The sequence below is a fragment of the Monopterus albus genome, unplaced genomic scaffold (assembly GCF_001952655.1).
Source record: "Monopterus albus unplaced genomic scaffold, M_albus_1.0 scaffold8.1, whole genome shotgun sequence".
NCBI classification, from domain to species: Eukaryota; Metazoa; Chordata; class Actinopteri; order Synbranchiformes; family Synbranchidae; genus Monopterus; species Monopterus albus.
Genome location: NW_018127888.1, coordinates 1,248,099 through 1,261,411, shown reverse-complemented (window position 1 = coordinate 1,261,411; position 13,313 = coordinate 1,248,099). Strand labels below are relative to the sequence as shown.

General features: G+C 40.9%; 1 protein-coding gene across 4 annotated transcripts in view; it reads left to right on the top strand.

Annotated features, from left to right (window-relative positions):
• The window catches only part of LOC109951805 (myelin protein zero-like protein 2), a 20,126-nt gene that overhangs the window by 2,338 nt on the left and 4,475 nt on the right, over positions 1-13,313 (top strand). For all 4 annotated transcript variants that reach the window (XM_020586528.1, XM_020586504.1, XM_020586512.1 and 1 more), the window contains 4 exons: positions 304-467; positions 11,844-12,013; positions 12,335-12,545; positions 13,126-13,303. In XM_020586528.1, the coding sequence (XP_020442184.1) occupies positions 413-467; positions 11,844-12,013; positions 12,335-12,545; positions 13,126-13,303 (614 nt within the window). In that variant the 5' untranslated portion in view covers positions 304-412. The remainder of the gene's footprint in view (positions 1-303; positions 468-11,843; positions 12,014-12,334; positions 12,546-13,125; positions 13,304-13,313) is intronic.

Genomic DNA, 13,313 nt, shown 5'->3' with positions numbered 1-13,313 from the left:
AATATCACTGTAATGAGTTTGGGCATGGTATCTACACGCATCACTGATGAGCCGTTCTAAGCAAAGCCACACGTGTTTCTACGCAGCAGCTGAAAAGTTTGGGTGGCCATCAATAATCTGTCGTCTTTGGATTTAAAGTGAGAGAGAGAAGCAGCGAAGAGAGTGGATGACTTTTTACTCCGCCCGAAAATGTGGTGGGAGGGTGCTAAAATGAAATGTATGAGGGCAGCGGCGAGTTGGGACGCGTCTTTGGAGAGAAAAGGTGGAGGACTGGACTCACCGTGTTTTCATTCATCTCTATAGGGGATCCATAGACTTGTCGGCCTGTTTTCCTGTCACTCTCGGTGGAGGAGTCTCAGTGGGTTCCTTGACTCCCGGCCTGTTGATCATCGGACAGCCTGCCAACCATCCAATGTGCGTAAAGGGGCTCAATTTCTTCACCGTCCTGTCTGGACTTGCAGCTTCAGGTGAGACTGTGCTTCGTGTATGTGGATAATCTGAGGTAACAAAAGGTTATTTAAATGTCTTTTAAAATTCAACCAGTGACACATTGATCTGATTGTTCAGTCTAAATGCAGTCTCAAAAAATAAAAGTATTACTTTAACAGTAAAAGTAAAAAGTAAGAGCTGTCTATATCTACTTGGTCACTACTATGTAAAAGTTTAAACTGCCAGCGTTTTTTAAACATCCTTAGAGTGATCCTAAGACACAACAGGATGGCCTTTTAAGCACTCTTCCGACAAAAGATTAAATTAGAAAAAATGACCTCTAATCTACATGTCTGAGCGCCAGTTGTGCGTCACTGGGAAGCAGAGTCCTTGGCACAGTGGTCCCTGGTGGGTCGCGGCAGAATTCCTGTGAACGCATTAAATCAGCCACAGAGGGAGACACTTCTAACAGCACAATGGCTTTACAGTATTTGTGTTTTAATTTCGTGCAACCTCACTTCCTGTCTATTAAAGTGCAGCCGTGCTTACTATGCGATGGGGCCTAGATAGCTTCCTGTGCAGGGGGGGTCTAGGATAGGACCATAACAACTTGTCAAATACACACAACTAAACATTAATGGATCATATACGTTTGTTATAGCTGCTCACATTTAATGCTAATGGCATGGCTAATGGAGCATGTTTTAATAACATGGATTGGCGCATCAATGCAATTCATTCAGCAGATGCCTTGCTGTTTAACCTTGACATTATCTGTGTCCATCCCATTTAAGTGGATTATATTGATTGAACATGTCCATCCACTGCCAAAGCACCATGTAGGGATTTGCTATAGTAGCAAACTGCTTATGTTTACAAGCAGCATGTGCCTGCAAATCAGTAGTAACTCAGTCACAGACGGAGCAGGAGGAGGACTGAATATACTGTGTGTATAGAGGGACAGATAATCAAATAACAATGTGTGGATTGAGAAGAGAAGCTCAGCAGCATCTCACTTCTGGCATCTTTTATGCTGTAATCACTTCCACTGCCTTTGGCTTTACTGTGTTGGCACAACAGCCCAACATGACGAATAAAGCCAGCAGGCTACTCATCTTCATGAGACATGTATGGTGTAAAATCAGAACTGTATGTGCAAAATACTTGGTATTCATTTCTCTCTGGTCTCATTTCCATCCCTTCAGGTAGACCAGATAAATGACATTAAAGCAGCACAAAGATAACACATTTACCCATCAGGCCTCTGCTGTTTTGACATGCATTTCATTGGTTAAAGACATTTAGTATTCATTTGCAAACTATTTTTAAGCAAATACAGACCAAACAGAATAGCATCTGTCTCCTCTTGCTGCTCCAAACATAATCACACCAAGTGTTGCAGTGGGGGGGAATCATTCATCACTTTAAATATGTGCTATTCCTTTGTGTATTTTGTAAAGTGGGTTTGGCAGGTATTTAAAAAGTACTATAAATCATAATTTGTGTCAGGATACTTTTGGGAGCAAGGTTTTTGCTTTTCACAATACAAAAATGTCATTTAATTCTAGAACAGGCATCGTCATTTCCAGATGTGAACTTTTTATATTCTTGTGTTGTGATAGATGAAAAATGAAAAGACTTGTGGTGGTGGAGGCAAAGCATCTCATGAGTAAGAATGACTAGAATTATCGCTTTGTGGTTGTATGCCTCCGCCAACCAGTCAAACTCACAGGTATGGGACAGGAGTGACCTCACTGACCTTTATCTTTGACCACCAAAATCTAATCAGTTCATCACTCGGTCCAAGTGGACAGTTGAGCCAAATTTGAAGAAATTCCCTCAAGGTGCTCCTGAGATATTGCATTCAAAAGAATGGGCCATACAGATGGCAGTAGGGATGGATGGATGGACACCCCGAAAACATAGCATCTCCTCCGGCTGCAGCTATCAACGGCACAGACGCATAAAAACAGAACGTCTAGTGTCGGGAGACCATACTTTGACATGTTTTTGCACAGTTTGCAGGAAAAGTCCTTTTTTTTTTTTTTAAATCTGTTGGGCCATCAAAACATTAATTCACTTTTTTTTGAAACCCGTTATCCAGTCCTGGGCAAACAAACCAGCATCCTATCAGCTTTTTCCAGGCCCCATGATTGTCTTGGGTATTTCCCCACTTTTCTGGGAAATAACCAAACCGGGATTGAAGCACATAGTAAATAGAATATTCAAAAGAGTGAATCAGTTGATTAATGAAAAAGCTAAAAATAGAGTAGCTGTCGCTGATGTCTAGTGATACTGTAGCTGTGGGATTTGGTCCATCTCCTGTAGAGACTGTCATGAAGTATTTATATTAAGTATATGATTTTTGAACTGTAAGCAGAAGTCTGAGGATAGCCAGACATTTCTTATAGAATATCATTTTTTTCAAGAAAATGTGAAAAATGTGCAGCTTCTTCATTGTCTTCATATATATGATAAGCTTTTGTGAAAGATAATGTAATTGGGTAGCAGTTTACATTTACATAACACACATTCTTGGATTCAAAACTGGAAAGACTTAGCCTCAGGGACTGGATAATGAAAAAGGGAAACACACTGAAAATGCCTGATTAGATTTAACAGTTTGTACAAAATGACTCTCATTTCTTCTCTGTTTTGACCAAACATATGAGGCTAAAATTTGTTCATCCCCTGCTGTTGAGGGTAACCAGGAACATGAAATGTGCAGAGGCCGACGTGCGCTTACATGTCCTCTTACACACATGTGAGCAAATGGCTGTTGTTGACTGTAGCGTAACAGGCTCTTACATTAGTTGTTTAGGCTTTAGTTTAACTCTATCGGATTCACACTAAACAAACAACTTCTTGTATCTGTTTACTGGGATAAGACGGCTATCTCTCAGCCATGGCGTCCCTAATTCCTCCATTATCATAGGTCAATGTAACAAAGCATGGCTGTGGTTTTTGGTGTGTGTACTGTGTTGATACAGAGAGGAGGATGTCTGGCCTTTGAGTTGGATTGATGCGATTTGCCTGGACGTGTGTAGAAGTGACATGTTTATATATTCAAGCATGCACCAATCCCTGACTCAGAAAGCTTAGGACACAACTGAAGTGTGAAGGGAAGGCACTCCGTGTAATGTTTAAATCATAAGACTCCGCTGGGCTACAAATGTAAACAAGGATTTGAAACACATTTATAACGGAATAGAAAAAGGTTGTGTTTGAAAGTTCATTCATATTGGAGTGTCTGTGCATATACACTGAAACTGTGAAAATACAAAATGGGCTTCATTCTTCTTATGTCCTCTCCATTAGCTGGTCACTTATTTTCAAAGCTATTTAGATTTGTGGTAAACAGGTAGATCTTTTAGTCTCGTGGCATATGGAAAAAAAACCCCCAGTTTCCAAAGAATACCAGAAAGTCTTTGAGTCATTTGATCTGCACAAAGCCAAGAGAAGCTTCATCATTAGTTGCCATTTACTGAATAATTTAGGATTAAATACAGAAGAGCGATGATGGTGATAGATTTTCCAAGCTGCGGGAGTTGTTCTGTGACTCTGTCTTAATTTCCTTCTCTTTATTTAATATCTGGCTTCTGTCTGTACTCGCATAAATCCAGCCATTGTTGTTGTTTAAAATCCTGACCAGTATATTGAAAGAGTAACAGACACCTGCTTATTTGGTTTTGCCCACTAATTATCTGACACCGTACTCAGCTATTTAAACAAATGTGAGTTAAGGAGAGAGAGATTAGCTGGTGGGGCAGATAAAGGCCAGGCTCCAAAGGTTTGTTCACACTTGTACTCTTGAATATTTCCCTCCATGTCTCTTTAATTTCTGTTGAAGCCCATGTGACTAACATTGCTCTGGAACATTTACAAAAATAGCACAGCAGTTCAATGTCCTTCCATTTGCCATTTTTCTTCTACAGTACATAAAGGAGGAGCACCACTTCTAGCGTCCTTTATCCTTTTGCCACTTCAGCTCTGACTGACTTCAGTGATTTGTATCACATTTTCATTACATTTGCACAATCATAAAAAAAAAAAAAACATGAACAGTTGCAAAATCAAAGTACTGACTTAATAATGTCAGTTACATGAAAATCTCTCTCTAAAACTTACTAACAGTTGCCACCGGAAGCTACTGGTCATTCCAGAGTAAGTATGACTATAGCAGTAAAACCCTTAAGTGTGTGCAGTTTAGTACAAGTTCATTTAGTTGCATATTAATGCAGATTTTCATCTGTAAGGGGAATGCGTTCTTTATTTTTTTAAAGTTACATTGTCTTACTTTAAAAGACCCTCTTCAAAGCCACAAAGACACTATACAACTGTTACTCCGGAGTACTTTTAAAATGAAATTGTAAAATCAATGGCATGCCCCTTTAAGGCAGAACGTAAAGAGGTGGAAGTCGCAGTGGGACTGGATTCACTCTGACTCATACCACTGCAGGATACTAAACATATGGCTGTCTTAGTTTCATAGTAAATATGTGAAGCTGTGTTGGACTGCTCACCCAACAGAAACCTGTGAGTTGGATTGAGGTGTACACATTGGATCTCCCTTTGTAATCCCAGCGAGTTGTTGTTGTTGAGTCAGCTGCGAGGTGGGAGTGGAAGAGGTTTGATGGATTAAACTCTTATCCCCACTCACCTACTGCATGGTTCCTCTGGACACCAACACCTGATGAATTATAATTGGCCCTGAACAAAGAGGAGGAAGTGAAAAGAAGGAAAGGAAATAAGTATTTCAAAAAGAGACTGATGCTAGCTTTCTGGACTGACCTTTAGACTGCTTACAGATACACTTTTGTAGTTTTCTGTAATTTGTTATACATCGGTAAGGTTAAGATAATAGGGTTTTTTCTTCATAAACAAAGAGTGATTCTCCTTATACTTCAGCTTTATTTGGATTAATAGACATGAGCAAGGATAGTTACCATGGATGAAAGAAAACTGCACAACCTAGAGGATGTCAAACTCAACAGATCCAAGGAAGGTTCTGTCTAATCTTTGTGATATGTGGGAAGTATGCACAGAAACAGGGCTTAACACCAGTAATGACGATAAACAAACTAAAGTAGCAGCACTTAGCAGAGCAGATAAGGACTAAATATGCTGAGAGCAGTGAAAGAGAAGTAGATGTGGTGCATTCATGCACAGCCAAAAATATGACTTTTACAACCGTATGAGATTGTTGCAATTGATTTCAAAACCTTGTGCATAAATCTGGTGTTGTAAAAGCCTCCACTCTTCTGGCAAGTCTTTATATATTAAAACCCGACTGCAGGGATTTGTTCCTATTCAGCTGCAAGTGCATTTATGAGGGTCTATCTACTGATGTTGGACATTAACGCCTGGCCTGCAGTCATCTTTGACATTCTTCCCAAAGGTGCTGAATGTAGTTCAGGTCAAGTTCTTCCACCCCAAAATGAGAAAACCATTTCTCTACTGACCCTGACTTTGTGCACACAGGCACTGTAACGGTTATACAAGAAAAGACCTTCTGCAAATGTTTGCCACAAGGTTGCAAGCAAACTATTGCATAAAATATCATGTTCATAACTGAGTGGGATGAAGGGAAATGTGTGGAGAGAAAATATACATTTCAGTGTGTTACACACAATTGTTTCCATCTCAGGGGTTCCATCCGCTCAACATTCACCCTCTCCCTCAACCTTATGTCCTTCTCCTCTGTGGACACACTGTTACCTGACCCTGCTATTCCCAGCCCTCAGTCTAGCCCTGAATGAAAGAGAGGCCTTGTTCAAATAAACAGGGAAAACTAACCTGGCCTTGTGAAACCTCTCACAAAAGACAGAAGACGATCTTTGTGATCCACTGAGCTCTTTGTGTGTTTTGGTCCCATCCTAAGTGTTTCCTCCAAAACAAGTGCAACAGAGGGTCAGTTTTCCTCAGATGGGCCCTTTGTTTCTGAGCCGTAATGAAGAGAGGAAAAGCACAGACTCACAACGCCTAGGAAATAATATAATGAAACCAGTTTCCTGACTCAGAGAGTTGAGCCACTGCTTAATTTGTCCTGCAGTGTTTCCTCTGCCAGAAAGGTTTAACATCCGCTTTCCAAATGGAAAGACCAGCTCTGTAGTGTATTTGTAAAGGAAATACCTCTTAGACAGTGTTTGGTAACTGTGTGGTATCCCCGCGTGCCTACAGATATCACAGTGTATTCTCTGATCATAAATATGATCAAAGTTTTGATTAAAAACAGCTTTGTTCGCTCTGCTTGTCCTTTGCTGTTTATAAATCTACATTTTTACAAGTGAAACTGACACAGATTTGGATTTTGCAGTAAGGCAGGCATGGTTTGTTAACTCTGTGGATTGTTTTTCAAAGAAAATATTTAGAATACCAGAGAATGTTTCCTGATATGACAAGAGTTCAATGTACCAAGCATGCCTCTGTGTGAAACGCTCCCAGAGTGGCTTAACAAGCTATAGACATGCTCCACTGATAACGGTTCTAAATGGAATATAACAAATCTGAAGAGACATTTGTGTTTGTTTCTGTGTTGGCAGAACAACTAGCTGAGTGGAAAGTGAAAAGTTTTATCATGGTCCAAGGAAGAACTGAATATTTTTTTGCAGAACAATATCAGAGGCTTGTATCTCAGACTGGACAACACAGTAAATTGAGTGCACTGCATCTTCACATTATGAAGCAGTGTGCATGAAGCTACAATAAGAGTGATTCTCTGTGTATGAAGGGTTTAGACCAGGGGTTAGCACTGTCGCCTCACAGCAGGAAGGTTCCAGGTTTGATCCCGGGCCGACCCTGGGCCTTTCTTACTTCTTAGTCAGACGGGTCCCTGGGCCACAATTAGTTGAAAACCTCTGGTTTAGAAGATGAACAGTGTCTTTATGTGTGCTAATGTAAGTTACTAATATTAGCATGTCCAGCTAAATTTCCTACCAAGTGCAGTATGAAATCTAGCTTTGTCGGCACCAGAAAAGCATAGTACTGTAACTGGCAATGTCAGACTAAAGACACTGTAAAGCATTATTCAGGCTGGTCAAATAATATTTGTATGCCTCTTTGGAATGCTCTTAAAGAATCCAGAGATGCCTGCCAAGCTGAGCAAATGTAATTATACTTGAGAGGGCTGGGTTTGTTCATTTTTCACTAAAGCTCTTGCTCTTTGGCTTCCGATGGACCACTGGACCAGTGCAGCTTGTACCACACAGTGTTGACAGGGAGAATAAAGTGCATTAAATGTTCTGCAGGTTCATTTTCTTGTGATATATTGGTCACACTGAAAGATATTATGGACTAACGCCAACACTGGTATATTTATTAAAGTAATTTTGTGTGTGTGTACTAGTATGTTGATACATCGTGAGGACCGGTTTGAGTTTTATACCATGGCAGTGAGGGTATTTTGGGACAGTGAGGACTTTTTGGCCAGTCCTCACTTGCTTACAGCCCTTCAAAGGTCTGTTCCACGGTTAAGACTCGGGTTAAGTGTTAGAATTAGGTTTAGCTTAGGTATTAGGGTGGTGTTATGGTTAAGCATTTAGTTGCAAAGTGTGTGTGTGTGTGTGTGTGTGTGTGAGACCTGTATATTTGTTAAAAATGTTGCCTCAAAAGCTTCAAATGAATTTTTACAGTGTGAAGCAAAGCAAGACTCAGCTGCGCATGTGCAAAATCTTCGTGAAAGTGTGAGGAGTCAGTAGACGTTAAATAAAGCAAGGAGCTTGTAATGAAGAAACATGCCACCCAATGCAGCTAGGTGCACATTTTGCAGCACATGCAAAGTAAAATGTATTAAAAGCAGTAGTAATGAGCCTGATTTGAATAGGAAGTACAGATACATTTGTTAAAATGTAGGGAGTAAAAGTAAAGTGTCAGAAAAGTAGATACTCAAGTAGAGTACGACACACACACACACACACACGCACACACACACACACACACACACACACACACACACACACACAATACATGACAGTTCATACATGTGTAACAATGGAAGATAACAGTTTATAACTTTTTCCAGCTATTACTGAAAGCTATAGCATGGCTGTCATTGTCCACAATGTTTGAAACATAATTCAAATACATTTGTCTGCTCTCTGGCCCTGCTCTCCTCTGTAACGCACGTAACTCCGTCTTAATAAGCTGTAATAGCTCTTTCTCTGGACACTGGGTGTGGTCAGCACTGGCCAGGCAGGATGTCTAGACATAAACAAGTGAGCGACTTAGACTGGACAAACAGAAATGCTTGAGAAATAAAATGGACAGACAAGCAAGCAAACAAGCTGTATAATCTTATCTTCTCCTCATCCTTCTACAGATGGCAATTATGTAGAAGAATGCATTTTCCATCATTTTGTTATGCTCCAGCCTCATCAGACACTCCTTAGTCACTCATCCACTCAATCATCCTGCTCTGTTTCTTCACTTAGGCTCTTTGGTAAATTTCTGCATTCTTCATATCTTCACTCACCAATTAGTGCCGGCTAATGAGCAATTAAATAGTGATCATGTACTTTTAGCCACAGGGACACATTACTGTAGTAACTGAGGCAGTGTACACAGCCTTTAATGTACTGTCTTTGAACAAATAGCCATTCTGTCTTTAAAAAGGCCTAATTCTTAATCTTCTTGCATCAAAAGAAGGCAGAGTTGAAAACATTTAAATTTTTTTGTTGTTCAAAAAGGATTAGCAATGCCTGTTTAAATCCATGCACAGTAAATAGATTGGTTAAGGGAAGACATTTATAAAGAAGTATTTTGGCCTGGAGGGCCTGTTTTATTTCTTCTTATACAGTATGGACCATGATAAATCATTTCAGCATCAGCGTTTAAACTAGTAGGCATTGCACCGTATTGCTCAGTTAATACACCATGTGCACTATTCTCTCTCAAATAAGTGTGTAGGGGTGTAACTGTTTGTGCTGATTTACAAGTAGGGAATGTTATTGCAGATATTTACCCGTTCTATTAGTAGCAGATTGCACTAGAGAAAAGGTCAGTGGTTCACTAAAGTCATCAGGATTTGGCATCTGGAAACCATGAATAACTGCACAAAATTTCACAGCAATCCACACTAGTAACATACAGTAGCTACAGACAGAAAAACGAGTGTTCCTGGTTTACAGTTTGGTGTCAACAGGAGTAGAAATCATTTTTGTGAGACATGCAATTCACCATACAGTAGTTTCTACATCTATTCCTCTTTTCTTCCTCCATTCCCTCGCTTTACCATCCTTCACATGAAATATGAAATGGTAGACTTTTACCTTGTGGCTCAGAATATTCATGCGCAGAAACACACATTCTTGCAGGAAGGGAGTCATTACTAGCTGAAATGAAAAATCCAGTACTGATGCTATCTGCTTAATGAGTATCCTAAACACAGGAGGTTTAATCCACTAACTTCAGTGCTTCTAAGCACACTGCCAGGTAGATGGAGGAGTGAGGAAGAGTGAGAAATGTTGCAGAGGAGGCTTGTTCCTATTGAAATCCAGCCATTACAACAAATCATTTTATTCTAATAAAGTTAAATAATTATTAAACTCTCCTTTTTCTTTGTACAAGCAAAAATGCATTTGCCAGCTGGGGAAGTTTTGTTGCATTATTTCCAATGCAAACCAAAAGGGTTTCATTGTGTCTGCTTTACTTGACAGTAAGTTATTGATACAAGTACTCACCTTACTTTAAGCATGTACTGCACCTGCACTGCATTGGTACCTTTTTTAAATTTAAAAACGTAATTCTGAAACAAGAGCCAACATTATTTTGCAAAGATGGGCATTTCTTCTGCTGTATTTCTCACTCGTACACTCTCCTACCAGGTTTCACTGGCCTCTTTTAAAACACATTAAGCTGCTTGAATTATGTCACGGCCCAGCGATGAGAGAGAAGCCTGTTTAATGCTTCACAGGGGCCATCTAGTCACCCTGCCTTCTTATCCCATCCCACAGGAAACTCGCTCTAGCCTGATAAAGAACACAACACTGCCCAAGGGACTAAGCCCCTACTGACATTTTCCCAGCTACAGTAGCTTCTGCCATGCTGCTCAGTGTGATTATAATGCAGGGGCAACAATATGGTTCAATCAGGCCCTTCCCTGGACTTTTCATGTTTCTATGCATAAAGTTCAACTTGCATTAACCCACATTATGTAGCCCACATTATAAATAGCAGAATAGAGCTTACTCCACCCTTTTAAGGCTTTATAGTATCAATCATACAAAGCATTTTAATATTCCAAGTATTTTATTGAGAGCTATAAGTAATTTCTTATCCTTTTTTTAAAAGTTAGACTACAGTATAACACTGATGCTAGGTGACTGCAACAACAAAAACATTGTCTCATATCTAAAATGGTCACAGCTAGCTCTTCTTTCAAACTGAATTGTCTCGGAGCTCTTATCGAGTGTTTGATTTGTTCTGCAGGGTCCTCATTTGGAGTGGGCTAATGATGTTAGGAAGTCTTGGTAACTCCTGAACAAAGTGTGGCGGCTAGCTCTGTAGATGGACACGCTCTGCTGTGTACTTGCGGATAGACTTCAACAAGGCTAGACATGACTCCTGATATTATTAGGGTATAACAAACTAAGGTAATTTGGACTGGGCTGCTTTAGAGTAAAGCTGGATCTGTCTTCATAAACAACAATCAGCAACCTCGGGGAGAGGGACATGTGATTGGTTGGTTCCTGATGCAATGTGGACTGGCTCCAGGCAGGAGCATAGAGTATGTTTATGCCTGGGACAGCGCATGCATATGTGTGTGTGTGTGTGTGTGTGTTTGTGCACTGTTATGTGAGTATCAGCACTAACTCCGTTCTGAGGAGCTCCATTCATCATCCAGTAGAAGGACCAAATTGTTGACAATATCCCTCTCTGGTCTTCCAGTTCATTCTTTTTTTCATTTAATAGCTCTGCCATGTACTCTAAAGATTGATATAGTCCATATCCCTATAATATACAGCAGACACTCAATTTCAACCCTGTCTCTGCTGCAGTAGTACAGCTAAAGTGGCTATTATTCATAAAGTGTCACAGATTTGGTCAGCTGAAAACAGAAATTAGTTTGAACTTTCATGGTGTAATGAAGCAGATGCTTGAAGCGAGTTCACTTACTGGTTGCAGATCCAATTTGGAGCAGTCTGTAAAATTTCAGAATGTAATATAATGTATGTATCTGATGTAGTTATAGTGGTAAGAGAGTGACTGTTCTGGCAGCAGCTCAGTGTAGGCAGAGGGAAGGTCACTGGGTACAATGCATGCACTCAGTTTACTGATGAGAGTGAATTCAAACTGCATCTGTTTTTCTGTATTTTTGCTACTGTATGTATTTGTGTTCATTTCAGAAAGTGTTTATGTCTATATGTATTGATTTTGCTCTGTATGCCCTGTGTTCTGTGTATGGCTGTATTTTGTAGGTGTGCTGCAGGTCAGTGGGATACGGATATACACGCCTGGAGAGGTGGAGGCAGTCAATGGGACAGATGCCCGCCTGAAGTGCACGTTTCAGAGTTCCTCTCCTATTAACGCTGATGTCATCACTGTCTCCTGGAGCTTCAGACCTCTCATGCAAGGCCGAGAGGAGTCGGTGAGTGTGTGTGTGTGTGTGTGTGTGTGTGTGCGCATGTGTTTGGGAAGTGAGATCAATCTTCAACTTTGCTCGTTGTGTCAGGGAGCATCCACCCCCTCAGCCAACTGAGAGGAGTCGGTGAGTCATCAGGCTCCCCGCAAAGTGTTGAAGACAGCCTAAAGTGAAAAGGATGCATCTGGCTTTATGTCTTGGTTTCTTTCTCTGTGTGATTAAACTAACTTCTTCCCCAGCAGCTCCAGTCTCATTTTGTCTTGACTTTCTAACCATCAATCTCATTGATGCTCCAACCAAGCCGACCCCTTTACATTCCACTTATAGGTGTTCCACTACCAGCAGCGACCATATCCTCCACTGGAGGGCATTTTCAGGAAGCGTGTTATGTGGACTGGTGACATCATGGGTCGTGACGCCTCCATCACAATTCAAGACGTGAAGTTCATCCACAATGGCACCTACATCTGCCTGGTCAAGAATCCGCCAGATGTGCACGGCATGGTTGGAGAGATTCGACTCCATGTCGTCACCACAGGTCAACAGACTGACTTTCAGACAAAGTATCCCTACAGTATATGTCAGGGGTGGGCAATTCCAGTCCTCAAGGGCTGCTGCCCTGCTTATTTTCCAACTATCCCTGTCCTACTCACTGCTGATTACCTGGATCAGGTGTGTTCAGTCAGTCAGAAGCTGGGAGATACCATCTCTGAGCAGTGAGTAGGGCAAGGATAGTTGGTAAATAAGCAGGGCAGCAGCCCTCAAGGACTGGAATTGCCAGCATCACCAATACTGTCTTGTTTTATCTGTGTCTCTGAAAACATTCACATTTCACCCCTTCCTCAAAAGCCAAATAAACGACAGCAAGTAACAAGTAACGAGCAGCAAGTAACTAAGGCATTGGAAATTATAGGTTAATGTCAGAAAAACGGCCCAACAAATTAAAATAAAACACATTTTTATTTGAACAATGAGACAATTTTAGACTGAGTGTCGTTTGGTATGATATGAATTTTATATCATAGAATACACATATTCATTAATGGCTCTGAGCAGTTTTAGTATTTTGTTTTACCAAGTACACGCGCTCACTCTGCATTCCCGTGTTTCCTTCTCAGCCTCTTTCTCCGAGCTTCTCCTTCTGGCGTTGGGCATCGGAGGTGGTATCGCTGCTGTGGTCATCCTCCTCGTCATCTTTGTGTCCTGCAGGCGGTGCAAGAGGAGGCGACAGCGAAAGCTGGAAGGGAACGAGGAGGCACCTCCTCCCCGCAAGGAGAGAAAAGACTCCACTGCATGGTAAGACCAA